General features: G+C 42.5%; 4 protein-coding genes and 1 pseudogene across 4 annotated transcripts; 3 read left to right on the top strand and 2 right to left on the bottom strand.

The window, feature by feature from the left end:
• Positions 1 to 4,969: 4,969 nt before the first annotated feature.
• LOC122774787 (trypsin-1) lies at positions 4,970 to 6,377 on the top strand. Its single transcript, XM_044034303.1, has 6 exons — positions 4,970 to 5,045; positions 5,148 to 5,298; positions 5,412 to 5,662; positions 5,754 to 5,890; positions 5,992 to 6,093; positions 6,199 to 6,377. The coding sequence occupies exons 1-6, from the start codon at positions 5,006 to 5,008 to the stop codon at positions 6,244 to 6,246; spliced, it is 729 nt and encodes a 242-aa protein (XP_043890238.1). The 5' UTR covers positions 4,970 to 5,005; the 3' UTR covers positions 6,247 to 6,377.
• A 6,284-nt stretch (positions 6,378 to 12,661) lies between these two features.
• On the top strand, positions 12,662 to 14,044 carry LOC122774789 (trypsin-1). Its single transcript, XM_044034306.1, has 6 exons — positions 12,662 to 12,737; positions 12,840 to 12,990; positions 13,103 to 13,353; positions 13,445 to 13,581; positions 13,683 to 13,784; positions 13,871 to 14,044. Exons 1-6 carry the CDS (start codon positions 12,698 to 12,700, stop codon positions 13,916 to 13,918), a joined length of 729 nt encoding a protein of 242 aa, XP_043890241.1. The 5' UTR covers positions 12,662 to 12,697; the 3' UTR covers positions 13,919 to 14,044.
• Positions 14,045 to 14,061: 17 nt separating this feature from the next.
• Positions 14,062 to 17,643, bottom strand: LOC122774708 (annotated as a pseudogene).
• Positions 17,644 to 19,640: 1,997 nt separating this feature from the next.
• Positions 19,641 to 21,933, bottom strand: LOC122774781 (trypsin-2-like). The gene is made up of 5 exons (XM_044034298.1): positions 21,848 to 21,933; positions 21,519 to 21,672; positions 21,182 to 21,441; positions 20,075 to 20,211; positions 19,641 to 19,986 (listed from the first exon to the last, which is right to left on the bottom strand). Exons 1-5 carry the CDS (start codon positions 21,885 to 21,887, stop codon positions 19,834 to 19,836), a joined length of 744 nt encoding a protein of 247 aa, XP_043890233.1. The 5' UTR covers positions 21,888 to 21,933; the 3' UTR covers positions 19,641 to 19,833.
• Positions 21,934 to 22,726: 793 nt separating this feature from the next.
• On the top strand, positions 22,727 to 26,830 carry LOC122775034 (trypsin-like). Its single transcript, XM_044034713.1, has 6 exons — positions 22,727 to 22,812; positions 22,932 to 23,088; positions 24,479 to 24,577; positions 24,663 to 24,826; positions 25,725 to 25,861; positions 26,526 to 26,830. The coding sequence occupies exons 1-6, from the start codon at positions 22,773 to 22,775 to the stop codon at positions 26,676 to 26,678; spliced, it is 750 nt and encodes a 249-aa protein (XP_043890648.1). The 5' UTR covers positions 22,727 to 22,772; the 3' UTR covers positions 26,679 to 26,830.
• The last annotated feature ends 24 nt before the right edge of the window (positions 26,831 to 26,854 follow it).

Here is a 26,854-nt window from a genome sequence, read left to right as displayed (position 1 = left end):
TCATGTTCCACTTCATCTCTTTCCTTTTTCATCTTTACTGTACATACACCAGTCAAAGGTTTGGATACAACTTCTTATTCAATGGTTTTCTTTATTTTTTCCTTTTATATATTGTAAATTAATGTATTATCTTTGCATACTCTTGACATTCTTTCAATCAGCTTCATGAGGTAGTCACCAGGAATGGTTTTTAACAGTCTTGAAGGAGTTCCCAGAGCTTTCCTTCATATTTGAGACCATCAGTTGAGTATTGCAGAGGTAGGGTTTGTATAAAGGTCTATAGTGAATAGTCATATTTGACTACTATTCTTATCCATATTACACAAACAAAGCGAAATGACAGTCCATCATTACTTTAAAACATGAAGGTCAGTCGAACATAATGTATCCTCAAACGCAATAATGACACTGGCTCTCAAGAGGACCGTCCCAGGAAAAGAAGACCAAGAGTTACGTCTGCTGCAGAGGATACGTTCATCAGAGTTACCAGCCTCAGAAACCGCCCCTCAGATTACAGCCCACATGAATGGTTCACAGAGTTCTAGTAGCAGACACATCTCAACATCAACTGTTCAGAGGACACTGTGTGAATCAGGCCTTTATGGTGTAACGGAGAAGAACACAAGGAAGAGAAGATGGAGGGCAGATGATCTGCTGTGGCGACCCCTTGATGGAGAAGCCAAAAGAAGAAGGAGAAGTATAAGAAGAAGGTATATAATCTCCAATCCAGAAAGTGGTTATTATCAGTTTTTAAAGAAAGAATAGAAGTAGAAGAATTTTTGATTTTTACAAAAACCTTTTTATTTACGTTTTACACGACAACATGTAATGGGTGTGTTAAAGACATCGTTAGAAATATTAAAATAAACAGATCAGTCACAAAGAAAATGTGCAAATTAAAGTTTTTCCATTAACAACAGAAGGAAGTTTTTATAGCACCATATATTTTTAAAGGTTTCCACATCTCATCATTTTACATAAACTGAATTCCAGCTACAGCACTAAGGATGCTTTTTGACCTGCACCATTTTCCATTTTATTTTTCCTGGTGACGTAAATTGCCATCTTGGCTTCAACAGAAATAAAATTTAATAGCTGCCACTTTTTTGGATTGCTTTTCTTGTACCTTGCACCATAAATAAAACAAGCAATAGTAAAAGTTTCAAACAAACGAAAAACATTGGTTAAAAGAGTGCAGAGTGCTGTGAGTCTCTTACACTTGCTAAAAACATGAAACACTGTCTCATGAAGGAGACAGAAGGGTCACTGGTTTTGAAACAGCAGGATTAATCACAGAGATAAAAGCATTTTAGGCGATGGCACCGTGTAAAATTCTCCACATCTCCACTCAGTTGGTTGGTCCACACAGTGGGTGCTCTGTCACAGTCCCTTCTTATTGATGACTTTTATGCAGGTGTGACAGAGTTTTTCTGTCAGCTGTGTGCAGGATAAGTGTTTTGGCTTTGAGGAGAGGTCCGCTTAACTCCCCTAACTGGGGACCATGTGGACCTCTGGAAACGGATCTGTGGTAGGGTTTTGCAGTTCCTTCTGTGTAGTCCATGAGGAGGCTTTTCTACCTCCCTGAGAGCCTCTGTCTCCATAGATCCAGGATCCTGTCAGCAATCCTGGCTGACTGGATGCCTAGTAGGGAGCCCACAGCCCGGGGGTCCATCAGCACTGGACCTGTGATGTCTATAAATTGTTCCAACACCAGAGTCCCAGTTCTGCACAACACCATCATACCAGTGGCTCCTTCAGTAACCAGAACAGAGAGTTAGAGCCTGAATTGCATTTAAAAAGGGCCCATGACTTAAAAACACCCTGATAAAACGGAGGTAACCCATTTAGTTTAAAACATTTTAAAAATTTAGAATCAGTTAAAAACAGTGCATTATCCTGTCCCAAGCTACTCACATGTCTGCTGGCCACTTCTCTCCATACCAAATCTGCTGATCTAGTCAGGAACCTTTGGATAAACTGTATTCTGAAGGTGGCAGTTCTACTGGCCAAGTGGATGAGGCCCTGTTCCCCCTCCTCTCTGGTTAAAAATAGCACCCCCTGTGGCACCCAATGTAAGTCATCCCAGAAGAAATTGACTAGTTTGACTTAGTCTGGATCTGGGCTAGTAAACCTGATGGTGGATCCATACAGGCTAGGCGGTGCCAAAGCAGGGAGGCTACCAGATTATTAAGCACAAGAACTCTACCTCTGTATGACGTGTGAGGGAGCAGCCATTTCCATTGATTTAGTTTACTTTCAATTTTTCCTTCCCAGTTTCTTCCAATGGTTCCCAAGGAACACACCAAGGTACTTTGAAGGTTTTGGGGAAGAACTGGGAGACTGTCACACCATCTATCAACAGCAAGGGCTTCACTTTTGTTCCAGTTCACTCGAGCTGCAGATAGAACATTAAAATATTTAGTTAAAATATCAACATCTCTTTTGTTTTTAATGAAAACAATGACATCATCCGCATAAGCAGATAAAACGTTACGCTCTTGAGAGAAGAGCGGTGAAGTATATGAACTAAGAAGAACACATTAATACAACTAATGTTTAATACTTAAACGTATTAAAGATTTACATTAATAAGTAAACATGAGACAAGAGGGTCTCCTGGACACATGACAAGTCAGACCATACGTTGTACAATAGGCATCCTGTATAGGACAAGAAGCTTGAGGGTCTGTCTTGGATATGGTTAGTTAGGAAATATAGATGTCTCTTGTTTGATTAAATGGTGATATTGTCCAAGTTAAAGATCATGGGACAGTATGGTATATCTGGACCCAACTTGTTTTCCAAGTTGTTGTATCATAGAAAAAGGAGAAAGGCGGGGGTCAAAACATGTGATGCCTGCAAATAGGAGTGTTAGAGAATCTATATAGTGTTGGTTTTGCTTTTCTGAGGCAGAATTGTTCGGAGATTCGGCAGGAGCACATTCTCCCAAGCTGCTGTGGCGGCTTGGTTCTGACGCCTGACTTGTAACTAAATAAAATCCCTTTGTTCAGTGCAAGTCCTGTGTCAGTGAGGTCTTTTTCTGCATCATCAACTCATCACCTATCGTTCAGAAGAAGAAGGAAGCCTGACAAAAACGACAGCGGTTTAACTACTAGTAGGACCTGAAAATGCAGAGGAGACAGATCTGGAGTTAACAAGGTTTATTGCAGCAATATACTATATAACTAATGATGGCACGGGGAATGAGAAAGGGAGGGGGCTCGGTGAGAGTCGGGCAAGAGTCGGTGAGCAGGGAAGCCCAGAATGGAACAAACTCACAAAGGTGAATGGAGACAGGGGAAGTTCCAATGGCAGAGAAGGATGGTGGTAAATCTGCAGCTCTCTGGGAAGCAGGAGACGTGACAACCTGAGGCAGAACAACACGAGTGAGTACACCGGAAGTCAGAGTTTGAGATATCACAAATAAAGTCATTGACGTTACCACTGGTAGAGCAAAAACAATCTGATGCTGGTGACTGGGACGGCAAAAGCTTAAGAAGCCTCCTGATTGCTCATCAGGAGCAGGTTGAGGAGGAACCTAGAGCATACCAGACAGTGCGCAGCCCTGCCGGATGCCTCTATGCACCCTGAAAGGAGCACACAGATTACCATTGAACAGCATACTCTCAATGTCACTGTATAGCACCTGGACCCTGGCAATAAAACTAGTGCTGAACCCAAACTTCTTCATTGTTTTCCAGAGGAAGTTGTGTTCAACACGGTCAAAAGCTTTTTCCTGATCTAGCGAAATGAGACCAGTATCTACACCTAATGAGCTGGAGACCTCTCCAGGCACACAATAGGTCTGGTCCCGGTGGATAATCTGCTCCATAGCTTCTCTCAGCTTCTTTTTTAGTTTTTTTAGTTTTGGACCAATCAGGATCAGGGTCCTGGAAAAGAAAAACCTGTACACCAGAAAAGCAAATATGTTATTTGACTGCAGTGGACTCTTTCATTATCTTCAAAGACTTAAACTTACATAATTTCAACTTCTGTTGAAGAAAGTTTCAATCATCTTTTAAAAGCATTTTAGTGTATTAATTGTGTCAAATGTCTGCATGATAGCACTGCAAAAATCGATGTTTGAGAAAGTGAAGTAAGTCTTGTTTCTGGGAAATGTATATTTCATGGCTTTTTTTCATTTATAATTCTTGCTGATTTTTATCCTTCACATTCAGTTACACTCTTTTTTTTATATATATAAAATATCTAACTCTACAAGCGCACTGTAAAAAACAGTCACAGTCAAACTCAATATGGTTGTTCATAAAACAAGAAAAGTGGCAGCAACAGTGTAATTGCTAGCATTCCTTGGTGTTATTTGCCTGTTGACTGTTCTACACAATGACACGTGGGTCTCTCCCGTGTGACGGTGGATGGGAACCGGGCCATCTGCAGAGCTGCACACAGGTCTTCACCACTCCACACATGTCAAGGTTAACAGTCACAAAACACACATGTAATGAGTGTACTATAGTCCAAAATATGAAGAAGAGAAACAATAATTGTAACCAATGGAAATGTCTTATCTGCAAAACAGTCCGTCGACAAATAACCCAAACATTCTAAAACAGATTGAAATTATCTTGTTTTAAGAAAAGGGATCTGCCAGTGGGGTAAGTAAATACTAAAAACAATAATTAAAATGAGCTTGTAAATCTACAGCCACTTTCAGACCTTAATGTGCCTTAAATGAGAAAAAAAATGGTTTAAGTTGTAGTTATCTGTCCATTTCCTATCCTTTCCTTTCCTGATTAAGCAGAATTTGTAGATTTTTAGCTGAGAATTTCTATATGTATACACATCTGTGATAGTGACTCTTACTGTATTAAACACTTCCATAATACACACCAGTAATTAACACATAAACCCGGACTTTTCAGGACCCTGATTGGTCAAAATGTAAAGTAGGAGGTGTGTTGCGTAGAGAAGGGGGAGGGGTTAATTTCTTTATAAACCAGGGCTCCAGGTGAAGTCCTCTCATCGACAGGATCACACAGCAACCATGAGGTCTCTGGTCTTTGTTCTGCTCATCGGAGCTGCCTGTAAGCATTTGTCTTTGTGCTTGTTGACTTTTGAATAAGTGAATCAACACGTACATTCATTCACTTGTTCACTGACTGGTTGGTTTTCTGTGCGTTTCTCAGTTGCCACCGAGGACGACAAGATCGTCGGAGGGTATGAGTGCCAGCCCTACTCCCAGGCCCATACGGTGTCTCTGAACTCTGGCTACCACTTCTGTGGAGGCTCCCTGGTCAGCAAGGACTGGGTTGTGTCTGCTGCTCACTGCTACAAGTCGTATGTCACTCTTTGATCGTATGAGGGAATAAAATAAATGAAGGAATGAATATGATTTTGAGCAGCATCATGACATTCAGCTGCAAACTTTCCTCTCTCTCTGTCCACTCCAGCCGTGTGGAGGTGCGTCTGGGCGAGCACAACATCAGGGTCAACGAGGGAAATGAGCAGTTCATCTCCTCCTCCCGTGTCATCCGTCACCCCAACTACAGCTCCTACAACATTAACAATGACATCATGCTGATCAAGCTGAGCAAGTCCGCCACCCTCAACCAGTATGTGAAGACTGTGGCTCTGCCCTCCAGCTGTGCCCCTGCTGGCACCATGTGCAAAGTCGCTGGCTGGGGAAACACCATGAGCTCCAGTGAGTGAAATCTGATTATTTATGTGTAAGAAATGCTGTTTTCCTCTGTGTTAAACACTTTTCTCACGTACTTTTGTATCACACCTTGTAGGTGCTGACAGTAACAAGCTGCAGTGCCTGAACATCCCCATCCTGTCTGAAAGAGACTGTGACAACTCCTACCCTGGCATGATCACTGACGCCATGTTCTGTGCTGGATACCTGGAGGGAGGCAAGGACTCTTGCCAGGTATGTAAATCAGCATTCAATGAGAAAATACAGAAACAAAGTCATGAAATACTTGTTATGAATCTTCAGTGTGAGTTTACGCTCTTTATTTTCTTCGTCAGGGTGACTCTGGTGGCCCTGTTGTGTGCAACGGTGAGCTGCAGGGTGTTGTGTCCTGGGGCTATGGATGTGCTGAGAGGGACCATCCTGGTGTCTATGCCAAGGTATATCTTTATTTTCAACATTTATCAATAAACCTGTTTGGGTTTTTACTCAGTTAAATCAGTCATATATTTGCTGTTGACTTTCTCTCTGTCTCTTATTCACAGGTCTGTCTCTTCAACGACTGGCTGGAGAGGACCATGGCCAGTTATTAAATCTGATCCTGCGACCACCATCTTGTTCTACTGCCATTTGTCCATCATTCTAACTCCAATGTTGTTGTAAAGTTTTGAAGAATGTGCATTTAACATCATAACCAATAAAGTCTTACACCTTGACTTTCAAATCATGTCCCACTTCATCTCTTTCCTTTTTCATCTTTACTGTACATACACCAGTCAAAGGTTTGGATACACTTTCTTATTCAATGGTTTTCTTTATTTCCTTGTATACATTGTAAATTAGGGCCACACGGTGGTATAGTGGTTAGCACTCTCGCCTTGCAGCGAGAAGACCCGGGTTCGAGCCCCGGTTGGAACAAGGGCCTTTCTGCATGGAGTTTGCATGTTCTCCCCGTGTGTGCGTGGGTTCTCTCTGGGTTCTCCGGCATCCTCCCACAGTCCAAAAACATGCAATGTGGGGATTAGGTAAATTGGACACTCTAAATTGACCATAGGAGTGAGTGAATGGTTGTTTGTCTCTATCTGTGTGTTGCCCTGCGATGGACTGGCGAACTGTCCAGGGTGTACCCCGCCTATCGCCCGCGACCCTCTGGTGGAGGATTAAGCGGTAGATGATGACTGAATTGAATAGAAGTGTTACCGGCAACATGAATTCGAACAATAAAAAGAGAGGGAGACAGAACAGACAGAAAGCAAATACACATCACAATAAAGTGACTTGTGTCCCAGGTAGCTGTCACGTGACAAACGAACGAGGACCTGAGGACGTACAGTTGAGTGAGTCGTGAACTAATAAATTCTGTTTCCTGTCCTGCTGACTGAGCTTATGCAGCTGCCTGCCATGTGGCAAAGGAAGGTACTGCATGAAAATGAACAAATCACTCACTGAGACGACTCATTACTCCCAAGTCATATAAAAGATTAGTTCATATTGAACAAATCGTTCACGAATGACACAATAGAGTGGTAGCAAGTGTAACAGGACTTATCGGATTTATCTGTCTCAGCCACGCCAAACAGCGATCACAGCATAACACTGATTCCGGAAGGAGGGTATGACGCACCTGCCCATATACAGTAACAGTGGCCGGCACTGCCCAGCAATTACGCACTGATGGCTGATTCTGTCTGGTGATTTCAGTGCACCTGGACAGAATGCGGGTCACTCCAACTTGCCACACATACATACAAACTGAAGTACATTCTACACTCATTCATTAAGGCAGTGGTTCTCAAACTTTTTACACCAAGTACAACCTGAGAAAATATTAAACTCTCAAAGTAACACCATTATCACCAACGTTAAAACACAGTGGTGTAAAAAGGCCGAGAAAGTCAGCTACGGACATTTCACAGGATGAAGAAGATGCTCTCTCTTCATCCTCTTCTTCCTCACATGTACCTCACACACTGGTATAGCGGAATTTGTTAAGTGAAAATAATTATTAGTATTCCATTTGTCATTATTATTACTATTTTTTGGTATTAAACTTTTTTTATTTAAAGAAAAACATTTTTTATACATGCTCTTAAGTTTGTTTACAGTTTCTTTTCTTTTTCTTTTCAAGAAAGAAAAATTCATTTCATTACAAAAACACCCACATTCTTTTCCATCACAGTACTCCTATACCAGTTCTGGACTGGCAGGGAATTTAAGAATCCAAAAATAAGAAGTGGTACTGATGACTAAAAAATATAAAAATAGCATAAATAAAATAGACAATAACAGCTGCTCCACATTTACCTGTCCTCATTTACAACCTTTGCTGCAAACAACATCTTATAATAGAGTTATAATAACTGCGATGGCAAAAACAACAACACAAACGGTAATAATTGTAGATTAAATAAGAAAATCTGCTGTATACATGTATAACTCTCTATTTACTTAAAAAAAGAACGAAAATGTAACCAGATGAGTGGAGTCAAAAACTAGGGGGATTTATCACATTACCCAGTATCTTGCCTTAAAAATATAAAGTTTATCCAGGTTTTCCAGTATCTCCCAAACTTATCTTGTTCAAGCCTGAGAATGAATGTTAGCTTCTCTTTTTCTTTCCAATGTTTTGAAATGACCGGGCAGTCCCAAAACACATGAAAATGTGTTGCCTTATTCTCGCCACAGGATCTCCAACAGGATGTACTTGCTGCCAGAGAAATCCTTTGAGCTGGAACTCATTTGTTTCATTTTCTACAGGTCAAACTTCCTCAGCTCCACTCCAATCACATACCCTGGTACATACAGCAGAAGAGTATGTCTGATTTTCCTCAAAGTACCAGCAGAGGAAGCTCACATACCACAGAGAACCGTGGCATTAAGGTTTATCAGGCAGTCCATGATTCTCTGTGGTTTATGTTGTTTGCAGATGATATTGTTATCTATAGTGTGAATAGGGGACAGGTGGAAGAGAGCCTGGAGAGGTGGAGGTCTACACTAGGGAGAAGAGGAAGGAAGTTTGGTAGAAGACAGATGATCTCTGTGATAGGAGTATAGGTGTAGAGAAAGTGGATGACTTCAAAGACTTGGGGTCTATGAGACAGTGGCACTGTGAGGAAGAAAAGAGGACGACATAAGGTTTTTTGCTTTTTGACCTGCACCATTTTCCATTTCATTTTTCCTGGTGACGTAAATTGCCATCTTGGCTTCAACCGAAATGAAATTTAATAGCTGCCACTTTTTTGGATTACTTTTCTTGTACCCTGCACCATAAATAAAACTAGCAATATTAAAAGTTTCAAACAAATGAAAAACATTGGTTAAAGGAGTGAAGAATGCTGTGAGTCTCTTACACTCGCTAAAAACATGAAACACTGGTTTGAAACAGCAGGATTAGTCACATAATGCTTTTAATGCTCATAAAAGCATTTGAGGCGATGGCATCGTGTAAAATTCTCCACATCTCCACTCAGTTGGTTGGTCCACACAGTGGGTGCTCTGTCACACAGTCCCTTCTTATTGATGACTTTTATGCAGGTGTGATAGAGATTTTATGTCAGCTGTGTGCAGGCTAAGTATTTTGTGCAGGCTAAGTGCGCTTAACTCCCCTAACTGGGGACTCATGTGGACCTCTGGAGACGGATCTCTGTGGTTGGGTTTTGCAGTACCTTCTGTGTAGTCCATGAAGAGGCTTTTCTCCCTCCCTGAGAGCCTCCATAGATCCAGGATCCTGTCAGCAATCCTGGCAGACTGGATGCCTAGTAGGGAGCCCACAGCCCGGGAGTCCATCAGCACTGGACCTGCGATGTCTATAAGTTGTTCCAACACCAGAGTCCCAGTTCTGTACAGCGTTGTCATACCAGTGGCTCCTTCAGTAACCAGAACAGACAGTTAGAGCTTTGACCTGAATTGCATTTAAAAAGGGCCCATGACTTAAAAACACCCTGATAAAACAGAGGTAACCCATTTAGTTTAAAACATTTTAAAAATTTAGAATCAGTTAAAAACAGTGCATTATCCTGTCCCAAGTTACTCACACATCTGCTGGCCACTTCTCTCCATACCAAATCTGCTGGTCCAGTCAGGAACCTTTGGATAAACTGTATTCTGAAGGTGGCAGTTCTACTGGCCAAGTGGATGAGGCCCTGTTCCCCCTCCTCTCTGGTTAAAAATAGCACCCCCTGTGGCACCCAATGTAAGTCATCCCAGAAGAAATTGACTAGTTTAGTCTGGATCTGGGCTAGTAAACCTGATGGTGGATCCATACAGGCTAGGAGGTGCCAAAGCAGGGAGGCTACCAGATTATTAATCACAAGAACTCTACCTCTGTATGACATGTGAGGGAGCAGCCATTTCCATTTATTTAGTTTACTTTCAATTTTTTCAGTGACGTCCTCCCAGTTTCTTCCAATGGTTCCCAAGGAACACAACAAGGTACTTGAGGGCATCTTCAAAATCAAATCCTGGAAAAAGTGGTTGCTGCGCAAGTCCATAATCATCTCACTCAGGATACCCTCTATGAACAGTTTCAATCTGGTTTCAGTCTTCATCACAGCACGAAACAGCTCTGGCAAAGATCACCAACAACCTTCTCATGGCAGCTGACTACAGACATCTCACCATTCTAATCCTCCTTGACCTTCCTGCAGCTTTCAACACCGCCTAATCTCCATTGGACTAAATCACACTACTCTGTCCTGGTTCACCTCCTACCTCTCCGGTCGCACACAATTGGTACAGCTGAAGAACTATCAATCCCTTCCTTCCTTCCCCAGTAAATAGTGGTGTGCCGCAGGGCTCTGTCCTTGGCCCTCTTCTATTTATCATCCACCTCCTCTCGGTAACATCTTCAGGAATCATTCAGGACTCAACTTTCATTGCTATGCAGATGACACCCAGCTATATCTCTCCTGTAAATCCACTTCCTCACTTCCTCCACCCTCCTTGACTGTCTGCAAGATGTTAAAACCTGGTTCTTGCACAATTTTCACAAAATCCACGGAAATAAACCAGAATTCCTTTTGGTTGGCACAAAATCCACACTGTCTAAATCTAACACTAGTTTCTCACTCCTCATTGACAACACTGCTGTTTATCCTTCCTCTCCTCAGGTCAAGAGTCTGGGTGTCATCCCGGACTCCACCCTCTCTTCACCACCCATATTAACAACATTACTCGGTCTGCATACTTTCATCTTTGCAATATCAATCGCCTTCGTCCATCACTCGCCCTTGTCACATCGCGCCTTGATTACTGTAATGCTCTTCTACATGGTCTACCACAGAAATGCACGCGTCATTTCCAGAACCCCATCCACACAGCATATCACTCCTGTCCTCAAACAGCTTCACTGGCTTCCGGTCCATCTCTGCATCGAATATAAGATTCTGCTTCTCACATTCAAGGCTCTCCATAACCTTGCGCCTTCATACCTCACTTTATTGTTGTCTTTCTGTAATTACTATTTTTAAGGTGACCTTGAGAGTCTTGAAAGGCACCTAAAAATAAAATGCATTTTTATTTATTATTATTATTGAAGGGAGTTTTTTGTTTGTCTATGACATAAAGTGTACAGTATAGTATGGTAAGAATAAGGCTGTTCTTTGCAGTGAAATCATCATTTCTTGTGGTTTATGCAGATTGTCTATCTGATCAGTTTAGTATGGTAGTGTTTTTTTTTTTAATTGTCGCTGCACGCTTCAGTCTCATTGTGCTCTATAGACTTCATATTATACAATTATTTGCCTATTTATCAAGTAGGAGTGGTGTTGTGAAGTTGTTTTTGTCACAGTCAGTGGTCATTTCAGCACCACTGTGACACTGAACAGCTCCTCTGCTCCTCTCAGCTATCTGTGCTTTCCATCGCTTCCCGTTTGACCTCTCCTCTACTTTTCCAATGCAATAGCTGCAGTAAAATCTACATTGTTGTGTTGGGGATCAAATATAGTGGCAATAATTTGTTCAACTGTTGTTTAATATATGCCATTTACAGTGTGTGTGTTCATTATTAGTAACTCGCATGTACAAGGACCCATCATTACTATGTTATGTTACTGCCAGAGACCTTCACCTGGAGCCCTGGTTTATAAAGGAAAAAACCTCTCCCCCTTCTCTACTCAACACACCTCCTTCTTCAGTTTTGGACCAATCAGGATCAGGATCCTGGAAAAGAAAAACCTGTATACCAGAAAAGCAAATATGTTATTTGACTGCAGCGGACTCTTTCGTTATCTTCAAAGACTTAAACTTACATAATTTCAACTTCTGTTGAAGAAAGTTTTAATCATCTTTTAAAATCATTTTAGTGTATTAATTGTGTAAAATTTCTGCATGATAGCACTGCAAAAATCGATGTTTGAGAAAGTGAAGTAAGTCTTGTTTCTGGGAAATGTATCTTTAATGGCTTTTTTTCATTTATAATTCTTGCTGATTTTTATCCTTCACAATCAGTTTCACTCTTTTTATATATGTATACATATATATATATATATGTATACATATATATATACATATAATATCTAACTCTACAAGTGCACTGTAAAAAACAGTCACAGTCAAACTCAATATGGTTGTTCATAAAACAAGAAAAGTGGCAGCAACAGTGTAATTACAAGCATTCCTTGGTGTTATTTGCCTGTTGACTGTTCTACACAATGACACGTGGGTCTCTCCTGTGTGACGGTGGATGGGAACCAGGCCATCTGCAGATCTGCACACAGCTCACCACTCCACTCCACACATGTCAAGGTTTCAATAAAGTTGTGTTATCTGTCCATTTCCTATCCTTTCCTTTCCTGATTAAGCAGAATTTGTACATTTTTAGCTGAGAATTTCTATATGTATACACATCTGTGACAGTGACTCTTATTGTATTACACTTCCATAATACACACCAGTAATTAACACATAAACCCGGACTTTTCAGGACCCTGATTGGTCAAAATCTAAAGTAGGAGGTGTGTTGAGTAGAGAAGGGGGAGGGGTTAATTTCTATATAAACCAGGGCTCCAGGTGAAGTCCTCTCATCGACAGGATCACACAGCAACCATGAGGTCTCTGGTCTTTGTTCTGCTCATCGGAGCTGCCTGTAAGCATTTGTCTTTGTGCTTGTTGACTTTTGAATAAGTAAATCAACACGTACATTCATTCACTTGTTCACTGACTAGTTGGTTTTCTGTGTGTTTCTCAGTTGCCACCGAGGACGACAAGATCGTTGGAGGGTATGAGTGCCAGCCCTACTCCCAGGCCCATACGGTGTCTCTGAACTCTGGCTACCACTTCTGTGGAGGCTCCCTAGTCAGCAAGGACTGGGTTGTGTCTGCTGCTCACTGCTACAAGTCGTATGTCACTCTTGATCGTATGAGGGAATAAAATAAATGAAGGAATGAATATGATTTTGAGCAGCATCATGACATTCAGCTGCAAACTATCCTCTCTCTCTGTCCACTCCAGCCGTGTGGAGGTGCGTCTGGGCGAGCACAACATCAGGGTCAACGAGGGAAATGAGCAGTTCATCTCCTCCTCCCGTGTCATCCGTCACCCCAACTACAGCTCCTACAACATTAACAATGACATCATGCTGATCAAGCTGAGCAAGTCCGCCACCCTCAACCAGTATGTGAAGACTGTGGCTCTGCCCTCCAGCTGTGCCCCTGCTGGCACCATGTGCAAAGTCGCTGGCTGGGGAAACACCATGAGCTCCAGTGAGTGAAATCTGATTATTTATGTGTAAGAAATGCTGTTTTACTCTGTGTTAAACACTTTTCTCACATACTTTTGTATCACACCTTGTAGGTGCTGACAGTAACAAGCTGCAGTGCCTGAACATCCCCATCCTGTCTGAAAGAGACTGTGACAACTCCTACCCTGGCATGATCACTGACGCCATGTTCTGCGCTGGATACCTGGAGGGAGGCAAGGACTCTTGCCAGGTACGTAAATCAGCATTCAATGAGAAAATACAGAAACAAAGTCATGAAATACTTGTTATGAATCTTCAGTGTGAGTTTACGCTCTTTATTTTCTTCGTCAGGGTGACTCTGGTGGCCCCGTTGTGTGCAACGGTGAGCTGCAGGGTGTTGTGTCCTGGGGCTATGGATGTGCTGAGAGGGACCATCCTGGTGTCTACGCCAAGGTATATCTTTAATTCACAGTTTGTACGTATCCAGTTAAATCAGTCATATATTTGCTGTTGACTTTCTCTCTGTCTCTTATTCACAGGTCTGCCTCTTCAACGACTGGCTGGAGAGGACCATGGCCAGTTATTAAATCTGATCCTGCGACCACCATCTTGTTCTACTGCCTTTTGTCCATCATTCTAACTCCAATGTTGTTGTAAAGTTTTGAAGAATGTGCATTTAACATCAGAACCAATAAAATCTTACACCTTGACTTTCAAATCATGTTCCACTTCATCTCTTTCCTTTTTCATCTTTACTGTGTGCAAGAAACATCTCTAGGATGCACTGGGACGCATCCTCAGTGATGTATCCTGGGATCATTGGGTGTTTCGGGTCTTGCAACATCATACACCCTCGCTCAGGTGAACCAGTAGCAGTCCACGGATCAGCCCTCTTATTCCAAAGCCACCTTGTGGCCTTCTCTGCGGCTCCGCTCACCGATTGGATGGCCCTCTTCCTGGCTGCCCCTGTAACACCCAAACGGCTGAGGACTTTACAAAGTGAACGCCCTGCAAAGCCTCTGCAGCCGACTCATGTAGGCTCATAAAAGGTTCTCCAGCCTCTCTCCCTGCACTCCTCCACCAGGAAGCGCGTTTCCTCTCATTAGCTTCCTCAATACGCTCTTCCCAGGGCACCGTAAGTTCCAGGATGATCAGGTGTCTTGAAGCCTCAGAGGTAATGATCATGTCTGGACGGAGACTTGTTGTTACAATGTGCTGGGGAAACCTCAGCTGCTTCCCCAGGTCCACCTGCAGTTGCCAGTCAGAGGCAGTGTGGAGGTGGCCTGTTGTTAGTTGTGGGCGTGCCCGGGGTTTCTCTCCAGGTTTGATGAAGGGGACTGCCTTCTTTGGAGCATGATGGTGTTTGCTGGTGCTGATGGCTGAGACCTCTCAGCCATCTCAGATTGCTCTCAGCAATTGCCTTAAGCACCTGGTCATGGCCATCAGCCAGAGCCTTTGGGCAGCAGCTGAGGAGATGTTCTAAGGAGCCTCTTCCAGAGCAAAGAAGGCAGGAAGGTGTCTCACTCTTCCCCCAGACATGGAGGTTCGCTGGGCTTGGCAGGGCATCATAGACAGCTTGTATAAGGAAACGGACCCGATGGAAGTCTGCCTGCAAGATGTTTGTCCACGTGATCCTGCGCTGCAGTGCACTCTCCCACCTTGTCCACCCTCCCTGCTGCCGGAGTCCCGCTGCCCTGCTCACTCGCTCTTCCTCTATGCCTGCTTGGACCTCTTCCTGGAGTAGATGGTGTCTTTCCTTGCCACGGGCCTGGCTGACCAGAGTCTTCGGGAAGTAACCCAAGCCTGCTCTGCCTGTCGCCACAGTGCCCACCAGAGCCTTTTGTCTCAGACGTGACTCTGCTGCCTCCAGTGCTTTCCCAGCCTTCCACTTCCTTCCTGTCCTCACCTCAATGCCAGCTGATGACACCTTGCAGTCCCTGGAGTCCCTGTACTGTAGGGATTCTCTGGTGCGTACCACCATGAATTCTTCCCGGAGACCACTGAAGTTGCAGGATGTTACTCGTCCCGTACAGTGCAGCACTGGTGAGACTGCGTGGAAGGCCCAGCCACTTCCGAAGACAGCCACTGATCTTCCTTTCTAGGGACTCTACTGTTGTTATTGGGACTGCATAGACCAGCAGGGGCCACAGGACTCGGGGCAGGATGGAATGCTGGTAGATCCAGGCTTTAAATCTACCAGGCAGACCAGACTTGTCAAACTTGGTGAGCCAAGCTCCAAGCTCTTTGTTGGACTTCTGGATGGCAACAGAGTCAGGCTGGAGTCAAAGAGCTTCCCCAAACTCTTGACAGGTTGCTCCGTGATGGTTGGAATGACAGTTCCTGAGATGGAAAAACGGAACTTGTCAATCACTTTCCCCCTCTTCAGCACCATGGACCTTGATTTAGCAGGCTTAAAACTCATCCTTGCCCAGGTGATGAGCCTCTCAAGTCCTTGTAAGATCCACCTGCTGTTGTTGTGATGGTAAGGTCGTCCATATAGGCTCTTATAGGGGGCTGTCGTACACCTGACTTGGTTAGGGGCCCTCTGCATTCCACCTCGGCTGACTTGACCACCATGTTCATGGCAAGGGAGAAAAGGATAACAGAGATGGTACAGCCTGTTATTAGTCCTTTCCTAATGCGATGCCAATCTGATGTTTCTGACCAAGAAGTTACCCTCGTCCTGAAATTATTGTAGTAATCCAGGATCAGGTGCTTGATCTTACTGGGAACATGATGGAGGTGTAGAGCAAGCTCGAAGTTCATGCGGTATTGACCCGTAGGCGTTGGCCAGGCCTCTCTAATGAGCTTTGTAACTACACCAGTGTGTTCCAAGCAGCCAGGAGCTCCTGGGATCTCTCCCTTCTGTACTGAGGGGTCAATATAGTTGTTCTTGAGAAGAAACTCTCTCAGTCTTCGTGAGACGATGCTGAAAAACACCTTCCCTTTGACACTCAATAGTGAGATGGTCCGAAACTGGTTGATGTTTTTCGAGTTCTCCTCTTTGGGGATCCACACTCCCTCAGCCCATACACCAGTCAAAGGTTTGGATACACCTTCTTATTCAATGGTTTTCTTTATTTTTTCCTGGTATACGTTGTAAATTAATGTATTATCTTTGCATACTCTTGACATTCTCTCAATCAGCTTCATGAGGTAGTCACCAGGAATGGTTTTTAACAGTCTTGAAGGAGTTCCCAGAGCTTCCCTTCATATTTGAGACAATCAGTTGAGTATTGCAGAGGTAGGACTGGTATACTGTAAAGGTCTATAGTGAATTTGACTACTATTCTTATCCATGTTACGGCAAGAGCCACCCCACCAAATAAAGAGAAACGGCGGTCCATCATTACTTTAAAAAAAATGAAGGTCAAGTTTTTTTTTTATCCCCTTAGGGAAATTATTCTCTGCATTTTCACCCATCCTAGAATTAGGAGCAGTGGGCTGCCACACTGAGTAGCCCCCGGGGAGCAATGGGGGTTGGGTACCTTGCTCAGGGGTACCCCAGCTCTTTCGGCCTGGTGGGGACTTGAACCGGAGACCTTCTGGTTACAAGCCAAATTCCCTCTCCACTTGGCCACAGGCTGCCCTAAAGTGTGGTCGCAAAGATCATCAAACACAATAATGACTCTGGTTCTCACGAGGACTGTCCCAGGAAAGGAAGACCAAGAGTTACGTCTGCTGCCGAGGATACGTTCATCAGAGTTACCAGCCTCAGAAACCGCCCCTCAGATTACAGCCCACATGAATGGTTCACAGAGTTCTAGTAGCATGGTTTGAAATTGCTGCAAAGAAGCCACTTCTGAGGAAGAACGAGAAGAAGAGAACTGCTTGTGCCATGTCTTTATGAGATGCAGAAAAAGTGAGCTGATGTCCTCTACATGTGTGGTTCTACATGAGGAGGTGCGATGATATGGGGGTGTACTTGGCTATTGCTGGTAATTTATTCAAAATCCAAGGCACACTTAACCAGCATGGCTACCAAAGCATTCTGCAGCGACATGAAATCCCATCTGGTTTGTGCTTAGTGTGACCATCATTTGTTTTTCAACAGGACAGTAACTTTTAACACACCTCCAGGCTAATTGAAAGGCTATTTGACCAAGAAATAGAGTGATGCAGTGTTGTGTCAGATGACCTGGCCTCTGTTACATGTTAGTCTTTAGAACGAGTGCCCTATCCTGAGCCTGGCTGAGACCAGTTCCTTCAGACAGAGCACCTGCTCTGTCCAGCCCACACCTGACACCTGGTTCTTGCGGCTCTTCCAGAATGCAAGCTTAGCAGATGCCAACAAGAAATTGATAAGAACCATTGTCAGCCATTTTGACACAATCAGGTGAAATTAAGTAAAAAGAATGATAGTAGCTCATAACTCTTTCTCTCCTTGGTCTAGCTCCAATAGAATGGTTAGGGCCAGTTATTTTGGTACTATTCCTAATGGAAACACACGCGAAAACGAGCCTTGTTATCCCGAGATAACGCATTAATGCATCTCATTATCACAAGAAAATTGACCATTATCCAGTTTTAACACATTCATTTTTCCGTGATCTCGAAAAAATATAGTAGCAACGATGACCGCTCTCGGCTTCCATACATTTTGAACATTTGAATTTTGACTCAATTAATTATGAAGTCATATCTGAGGGGTCTTTAAGTTCTACGGTAATTCTCATCCATTTATCAATCCTATCATCCTGTCATCTATTTCTGTTTGTCAGGTCATTGTTGTTGGGGAGAAAAAAAGAAGGAAGGTGTTGTTTCATGTGTAGTTGACAGATGTTTGACAGCATGATTGTCTATTTTTCTTTAATTTTCCGACAGTTGAAGAACACAGTGAATTTCTCATCAAGTCTACTTAAGACTGGATATAAGGTGGGGATGCCTCTCCAACTGGAAAATCTGTGAGCCCACAGCCATGAATTAGGACTTGGTACATTCCGAATATGATCTCACTTTTGTTTCATTTTTAAAACTGTTCTAGATATGTTTAGTAAAAAAATAAATTAAAGAAAGGAGAAAGGGAAAACTAATATTGGATTTACTTTTTTTTAGGTAATTTTAGGAATCGAAATATGAATTAGATTTGTGTCAATATTTTTCAAACAACACTTTTAACAAACCCTTTTTCAGAACCAAAAAAATATCAATTTAATCACTCAAAAATATTGTATTTTATCATTTGAAAATTAATTTGTTCTTTGCGCCTTGGTTTTTTGTTTGTGGATGGGCCTTAGCAAGCTGCCTGCTGATTGGCTCCTGAGCAACAGCCCCGTTGACATTCAACTAAATAATTGTAATTATCTAACATTTGTCAGATTATAAATGTTCAAGCGATCAAGCGAACATACATAAAAGCAAAATACTTCTGCATCCCTTCCTTCCTTCCATGACTGAAGCATCCATCCATCCATCCATTTTCTACCGCTTTATCCTCCACATGAATCAATTGCAGGGTCAACACATCAAGATCAACAACCATTCACTCTTACATTCACACCTTTGGTCAATTTAGAGAGCCCACGCACACATGAGGAGAACATGCAAACTCACGCAGAAAGACCCTAGTTCGTACCGTGTCGTGAAACCCTGGGGTCTTTGCTGCACGGCAACAGTGCTAGCCACTTCACCGACATGTGGCCCAGCATTTTGGAAATGAACAATCAAAATGGAGGGCTGTATTCATGTGCTTCCATAACATTAAAACCTCACCTGCGCTTTGAATGTATAGGAATATTTTTTTTTATGTGTGGATGTTGTGATGTTGACACTGAATGAATCTACTTCACAGAAGGTTCACCAAACAAAATCTACACCTTCTTGTCTACAGATTAAATTATATATTTAAAATGTTAGCTGTCAGACAGTTAGCAGAGCACTCTGTCCCGCACCAAAGTACGTAGAAAAAAGTCAGTGTTTTTGCATCACAGCACACAGGAGTTGTTCCACTGCTGCCTCCATCAGTGAGTTCAAATGTGTTGTTTTTTGACATCAGTGTTTGAAATCTGTCATCCGGCTTTAGATAAGTGACACAAATGTACCAAAAGTGGCAGCACCTTCGTGTCCCTGTGAGCTCAAAATGCAGATTTTGTCAGTGCACATTGGTGCAGGAGGGTGTTTCATTGGTTTTCTTGTGTTCCTGCTGGCTGACATTTTCAAGTGAGTGCAATCCTAAGTGTCTCATGCTGGTTCTGGGCGCTTACAAAAAATATGGAGTGAGTGAGTGAGCAAGCAAGTGGATTAGTTTTACAGGATTACAATTCGGATAGCATATGTAGTAGGAGCAGTGAAGTACCATAAACACAATGATGCATCACAAAATGGAAGATTTTATTGATTGTGCCATGAGTAACCCATCTCTCTCTCTCTCCCTCTCTCTCTCACTCAGCTGCTCTCCTGCTGCTTTTTCCTCTGACACCACCCACCACCTCATGTCTCTGCCGCCTTCAGTTTCAGTCTCTCTCTCTCTCTCTAGTCTAGTTCTGTGATGGAAGATCACAGTCTAGCTGTATGAGGTGAGAATGTCGTTGATCCAGGGCATCAGAGAGCAGACTTTGGTGTAAACGCCTGGGGAATCAGGCTGAGCACAACCCCGGCCCCAGGAGACAATACCCTGCAGCTCCCCATTACACACCAGAGGGCCACCAGAGTCACCCTGAGCAGGTGAGAGGAAGAAACAAAAGTTTATTGCCCTCATCATTTCTTCTTGTATACGATGTGCTGTGTAACTGTGTGAAACATACCTGACAAGAATCCTTGCCTCCCTCCAGGTATCCAGCGCACACCATGCGCTCAGTGATCCCGCCGGGATAGGAGTTCTCACAGTCCTTGTCTGACAAAATGGGGATCTCCACACACTGGAGGTGAAATGGGTTGAAAACTGTAATTAAGAGCAAAACACACAGATACATTTCAGAGAAAGACATTTATCCATTAATGTGGTTAAAGTTAAAGTTTGAAGTACAGCAACAGTACATCCTCTCTCTTTCCCTTAAAGTTAATGCTTCATAAAGTGTGATTATTTATTGATTGCGACGGTTGTGGCAGAGGTGGTATGTGTTAGGGATATTTCAGTTTTCAGTTCAAGTGTGGCTGTGTAGTGATGCATCGTCAGCGCTCACTGCACTGTACATGCCCCTGTGGTGAGGAACATTTGGAGACATGATCACTCACATGGTTGCCAATGGGACCACAAGAAAAGAAAAGATTTAAGCCACTTAACAAAACCATATTGAGTGTTAAGGCCAGAAGTTTAAGCTTTCAGGAAGAAAGTCACAATATTACAAAAATTCTTCCTGTGTCCTCCTTCTTCTTAACTGTATTTTGTATCAGGTTTGTGAGCCATCCTCTTTGAAACAAGAGATTTTAAAGCAATTACACACTTATATAAACATACTTTACTACTTGATTTTTACCTGACAGCACATTAGAGTTGTTGATTCTTTCCTGCCTCCATCAGTAAATTTAATGTGTTATTTAGTGATTTAATCATTTGAAATCCTTCATTCAGATTTATCAAAGTGACACAAAGTTTACAAATGAGGCCACATTAGACCAGCAGCTCCCTTGTCCTTGTGGGTAAAAAAAGCTGATTTGTTCTATGGAATTTAGTATAGTAGCATGAGTTGCTTAGAAAATGACACTTGAAAGAGTGGCTGATATATTTTTTGACATATTGTAGACTTGGATAAGCCTTTTTTTTAGTGGCTAAAAAAGGTTTAATGTCCCTGCTGGAAGCCTTGTTTTCTGTGGTTAGGTTGACTGAATAAATATTGGTAATGATAACAGTATATTGATAACATTGTCGTTTTCTTTCAGTTTTAGTATTCGGTATTTAAAGTGTACCTCACCTTGATCACTGTAGATGTTTCCCCATCCTGACACCATGCACATGTCCCCAGCTCTGGGGCAGGCTTTGGGCAGGGCCACAGGCTTAACGTACTCATTCACCGTCACTGGGTGAGCCAACTTCATCAGCATGATGTCGTAGTCGAGGGTCCTGTAGTCGTAACTCTGATGCCAGTAGATGGCATCTACAGACATGAACTGCTCCGTGCCCTCGTTCTCCCAGATGTGGTGGTCACCCAAGATTGCAAGCTGTGTATAGGGGCTGAAGAAGAAGCAACAATTTTAAATGATCAGACTCTTGAAGCCATAATGTCAGCATAGAAGGTTCTGTGCACAAACTTTTGCCAGCAGTGAGCGGCAGAGACGATCCACTGGTCGTTGATCAGGGAGCCGCCGCAGTAATGGTAGCCGATATTGATAGACACCTGCCAGGGCCGAGAGTGGGCTTTACACTGGTAGCCCCCTACAATCCTGTCATCTGTCGGGGCTGCAGCTGATGTGTGAAAGGAATAAAAAGGAAAAAGAATGCTTTTTATTCTCAAAACCTTCATATATACAGTATATATGTGTATATATATATATATATATATATATATATATATATATATATATACATATGTATATATATATATATACATATTAATATATACACTTTAGATGTGCTTTACCTGCAGCACCCAGGAGAGTGAAAACAATCAGGCCAATCATCTTGTGGCTGCTTCAAGCCTTCCTACGAACAGATTGGACATGAGTGATCAATCGATCACAGCATTTATACTCGTACGCCTCTGTGTTTTCCTGAGCTCCCCTCCCCTCCTCAACCTCGTTCCCTCCACCCACTGCTGAATATTTGTTTACTCCTCCTCCATTCTGTATTCCTGCTCTGGAAAATTATCCCTTTCTGCGCTGCATTCACCCAGTCGATAAAATATTTAGACTTTAGACTTAAATAGAGCATTTGTTGCAGCATAAAATCCATCTGTTGAGTTTGGGCACCGAAATAAAAGTGTCTATATTTATTTGATGTCTGCAAATCTCCTCTCAGTAATACTGTCATTACAAACAACACAACAGAATGACTCCAACTTTATATATTAGAGCTACAAGGCTTCCGTATGAAAGAAAGATAAAAGAAGAACAATGTTAATTTTCTTCTTCTCAGACCACAGATGAGCTCTTTCTCACCTCTCTTATCATCACTCTCATTCAAGGACAAACGCAAAGCAGAGGGCAGAGCCATAAACAACATCAATTTGACAAATCTTTAACAAACTGACCTGATTGCTTTATCAATCAGGAGTTATATAACTGTGCCCACAGTTTTATGTCGCGGCCAACAATGAGTGACCAATAAGAGAAACTCAGACAGCTGCTAAAAACACTTCCACAGGTGGAGTCTCACCACGATGGGGTAGAATTGGCTGGATAAGCTTGATAAAAGCGTATATCTGAGTTCATGGACACAGAGGACACAGATGGGGTCAACAGAAAAGGAGGCTGGCAGTGGGGGCGAGTGGGTTAGGTCGAGTCCTGGTGGGATATAAATATGAGCTGGGAAAAGTTCAGGTGTCTTCTGATCATTCACCAGACACCATGACACTGCTGGCTCTGCTGCTGATGATCGGAGCTGCCGGTAAAGTCGCACAAAGGCACACTTTTACAAAGATGATTACACATACGAGAACACATGCAACCAATGCCAAATTGAGGTTTAAGTCTAAGTATTCTAATGTGTGTGTTTGTGTGAGACAGTGGCAGTTCCTCGTGAGGATGGACGCATCATCGGTGGGCAGGATTGTGAGCCTCACTCTCGTCCATACATGGCCTCCCTCAACTATGGCTACCACTTCTGTGGTGGAGTACTCATCGGCAAGCAGTGGGTGCTCTCTGTCGCCCACTGCTGGTACAAGTAAGTGTGTATTAGAATTAGAATAAGTTTTATTGGCACACACCGATTGGTAACAGTGAATTTAAACTCTAGCAGCCAGCATGTCCATGTGTGATATTTGGGTTGACATATGGGTCCCAAGCAGGTTTGTCCGTGGTTTCCAAGGCGGGCCAACCTGTGTTTGCCCACACAGGCTTCCTAGGTGGGGCCCACCATGTTCCTGAGATCATATGAAGCCCTAGTAAGGGCCACATGGTTGGTGTAGCGGTTAACACTCTTGCATTTGCAGCAAGAGTTTGCGACCCGGTTGGAACAAGGGCTTTTCTGCATGGAATTTGCATGTTCTCTCCGTGTGTGCGTGGGTTTTCGCCACGTACCCCAGTTTCCTCTTCAAAAACAAGCAGATTTGAACAAATTGGACACATTAATTGGCCATGAGTGGATGGTTGTTTGTCTCCACGTGGCCCTGTGATGGACATGGGATCTGTCCGAGTATACCCTGCCTTTTGCCCTGTGTCAGCTGGAATTGGCTCCAGTGCCCCCGCCCCTATGACCCTCATGTGGAGGATAAAGTGGTAGAAGGGACCCATATGGACATGCTGGCTTTTTACACACCTGTGACACACCAGTAGTGAACACACACAAACCAGGGGCAGGAGCAGTGGGCAGCACTTATCTGCCCAGGACTTGACCCTTTCGGGAATTGAACTTGTACCCTTCGGTTACAACCCTATTTCCTTTATTTATCTATACTTATAGCATAACACTATACACTAATAGGTACACTGTGTAAGACATTTATTATATTAAGACATAATCCAGTGTACTCCTAGTGCCGGTCCCAAGCCCTGGATAAATGGGAGGGTTCCGTCAGGAAGGACATCTGGTGTAAAATCTTTGCCATATCAAAAATGCTGATCATCCACACACACAAACAAAAATAAAGTAAATTAAATAAAATATAATAAAAATAAAATAAAATGAAATGACCAATGGACGATAAAAATGCTTCATACAACTAGTTCATTCATGCAGTATAAATTGTAATTCAAACTGCAAACTCTGTTCATGTTTTGGTCTGTTGCTTCACCCAATAACACAGATCGTAGCACTTTGACACGGTGGTTACAAGACGAGTTACACAAACACAGCAAAGTGAAGCTTCGAGTTGTAAATGACAAACATTATCAAAACTAAAACACCCCACCACCCCTCTCAAAATCATCTTAAACCAAAAACAACCCTAACCCTGTTATAGAACAATGAAAATGAACCCTTTAGATTCACTGTTTATACAATATGACAGTTATGCACTGTATGTGTGTGCCTGAATACAGTGTAATGCATGTAGCACAGCTGCAAAATGTACAGGACGCTCTGCTTCTCTTGCATATTTAACCTCTCGTCTCAGTCCCTATGCCATGCAGATCCTACTGGGAGAACACGATTTGCGAGTATTTGAAGGTACTGAGCAGCTCATGAAGACGGAGAACATCATCTGGCACCCTGAGTGAGTGAAAAACAAACAAACCCAACCATCTCTGAGAATCATTTCCATTCTTTATTGACCATTTGTCTCCTTTGAATATGAGCAGTTATAACTATCAGACTCTGGATTATGACATCATGCTGATCAAGCTCTTCCACCCTGTGGAGGTGACTGAGGCAGTCGCTCCCATCCCGTTACCCACAGGCTGCCCCGTGGGAGGGCTTGCCTGCTCTGTGTCTGGCTGGGGAAATACTGCCATGGGCGACCAGGGTGGGTTTTAACAGAGATTTTTTTTTTTCAAAAAGTGAATGGTAAATGGTTTGTATTTATTTAGTGCTTCTCGAGTTTTGATGACTGCTCAAAGCTGCTTTAAACTACAGATATTGCTTGTCACCCATTCATGCTGTGCATCTATGTGAAGCACATTCTCTATCACACATCTTTCATACCTATTCACATGTTACCAGTACAGCTGTTAAGTGTCTTGTCCAAAGATACACTGACATGTAGACAAGCGGAACCCGGGAATCGACCCCACATCCTTCCCATTGAAAGATGACTCGCAGTACCACTGAGCCACCACCACACATAAAGTTAAAGTACTAATATCATTACTAAATCATGTTTTCCCTGCATTGGCACCAGCTCTCAATGAAACCATAGGAAAATTATTGCCTCACAACAAACGGCTCACTTGTTGAAACTGGTGCCTGCTTAAGTCTAAGATATTTTAAGTACTTTTGCCACTTCATCTTGCCATGTGACAGGCTTTTTTACACTGGAAACTGACATCTGTGTCACTCCCCACACCAAAGTCCATGAAGAAAATCTGCAATTTTACATCCATTTTACAAAAATGGATTTCTCTAGTGAGTTTGTTTTAAAATATGCTATAGAAATCAATTTTACTTACTTACCTATTATGGACTTGAGTGTGGAAGAGTGAGGGGTTAAGAGACATTCAGTTGTAGGCCGTGAATGCTATTTAACACTGAGATATTTTTTGTTTTCCCTCATAAAATTACTGGTTATTTTTCAGATATATAATGTTTCACAATCAGTTTAGAATCATTACAGAAGAATAGATTTTTTTTTGGTGACAAATGCAAAAATGTATAGCACTCCATAGCCATATTTTGTAAAAAGTCTCTGCTGTGCCGGGTTACAGTGGACATGCCCCGTCGTCTGCAGTGTCTGGACGTGCCTGTAATTGATGATGAAGTGTGTAAAGGGGCCTATCCTGGCATGATCACCAGGAGGATGATGTGTGCCGGATACATGGACGGAGGCAGAGATGCCTGCAATGTGAGTTTGACTTATTTCCTTTCCATAACTGTGCACTTAAAAAACGTTAAAAAAATTAAAAAATAAATAATACTAAATCACTTGTATGATATAATTACTGTGCATTTACACTACAACACAGTATTAATATAGGAAACACTGCTAAATTACAATAATATGGTATAACTGTTAAGTTACAGTAACGAAACAGTATTTATAAAGGCAATTGTATAGTTATATACAGTGTAACATTAGTATGACATAATACCATAGTTTCAGTAAAATGCAATATTTATGTTGGAAAGTTCTGCTCAGTCACAGTAATGTTTCATAACTGAAGTTACAGTAAAAAAAAAGTATTTACACAAGATTCAGAAAATATTGCTAAATCATTGTTATATACTTTACAAAATTATTAAGCTACAGTATAAGATAGTATTTGTATAGGAAATACTGCCAACTCACAGTAATATGGCACAACTGAAGTAACAGTAAATCACATGTATGTAATGTATGGCATGATTACTATATAAACAATTAGACATATTACAGTATAATAAAGTAATTATACAGGAAAAATACTGCTAAATCACAATTTACAGTCACCAAAAAGACATACATTTGCTGTGCGTATACACTCACAGTAATTTACTGTAAGTAAGAGAGAGCTGCTCTTCTTTGTCAGGGTGACTCCGGCAGCCCTCTGGTGTGTCTCGGAGAAGTCTACGGCCTTGTGTCATGGGGTCAGGGATGTGCTCTACCCAACTACCCCGGCGTCTACGTCAAAGTCTGCGAGTTCCTCTACTGGATTGAAGACGTTCAGGCAGCCAATCCCTGAAGAAAGTCTCCCCTCCTCACTTCTTCCATTTGGTTCCCTGTCAATTACCACGTATCACCTGTATCACTCTCTGGTGCCTCTTTGTCATCCAGTCTCAACACACATGTGCCAAAACATCAAAAGCACAATAAAACCACGCTGTTGTGTACTCACTTTTTATTCATCTGTGCATGTTT

Source organism: Solea senegalensis, linkage group LG9 (assembly GCF_019176455.1).
Source record: "Solea senegalensis isolate Sse05_10M linkage group LG9, IFAPA_SoseM_1, whole genome shotgun sequence".
Classification (NCBI taxonomy): Eukaryota; Metazoa; Chordata; class Actinopteri; order Pleuronectiformes; family Soleidae; genus Solea; species Solea senegalensis.
This window is presented reverse-complemented; position numbering and strand designations above follow the sequence as displayed.

Bases quoted from the DNA above. Each gene is read 5' to 3' on its own strand.
- LOC122774781 (XM_044034298.1), bottom strand. From the start codon at position 21,887: ATGATTGGCCTGATTGTTTTCACTCTCCTGGGTGCTGCAG. The intron at 21,673-21,847 runs GTAAAGCACATC...TTCACACATCAG, and splicing joins CACTCTCCTGGGTGCTGCAG to CTGCAGCCCCGACAGATGAC. The intron at 20,212-21,181 runs GTGAGGTACACT...TCTTAATTACAG, and splicing joins AAACATCTACAGTGATCAAG to TTTTCAACCCATTTCACCTC.
- LOC122774789 (XM_044034306.1), top strand. From the start codon at position 12,698: ATGAGGTCTCTGGTCTTTGTTCTGCTCATCGGAGCTGCCT. The intron at 13,354-13,444 runs GTGAGTGAAATC...CACACCTTGTAG, and splicing joins GGGAAACACCATGAGCTCCA to GTGCTGACAGTAACAAGCTG. The intron at 13,582-13,682 runs GTACGTAAATCA...TTTCTTCGTCAG, and splicing joins GAGGCAAGGACTCTTGCCAG to GGTGACTCTGGTGGCCCCGT.
- LOC122774787 (XM_044034303.1), top strand. From the start codon at position 5,006: ATGAGGTCTCTGGTCTTTGTTCTGCTCATCGGAGCTGCCT. The intron at 5,299-5,411 runs GTATGTCACTCT...TGTCCACTCCAG, and splicing joins GCTGCTCACTGCTACAAGTC to CCGTGTGGAGGTGCGTCTGG. The intron at 5,891-5,991 runs GTATGTAAATCA...TTTCTTCGTCAG, and splicing joins GAGGCAAGGACTCTTGCCAG to GGTGACTCTGGTGGCCCTGT.
- LOC122775034 (XM_044034713.1), top strand. From the start codon at position 22,773: ATGACACTGCTGGCTCTGCTGCTGATGATCGGAGCTGCCG. The intron at 22,813-22,931 runs GTAAAGTCGCAC...TGTGTGAGACAG, and splicing joins GCTGATGATCGGAGCTGCCG to TGGCAGTTCCTCGTGAGGAT. The intron at 23,089-24,478 runs GTAAGTGTGTAT...CTCTCGTCTCAG, and splicing joins GTCGCCCACTGCTGGTACAA to TCCCTATGCCATGCAGATCC.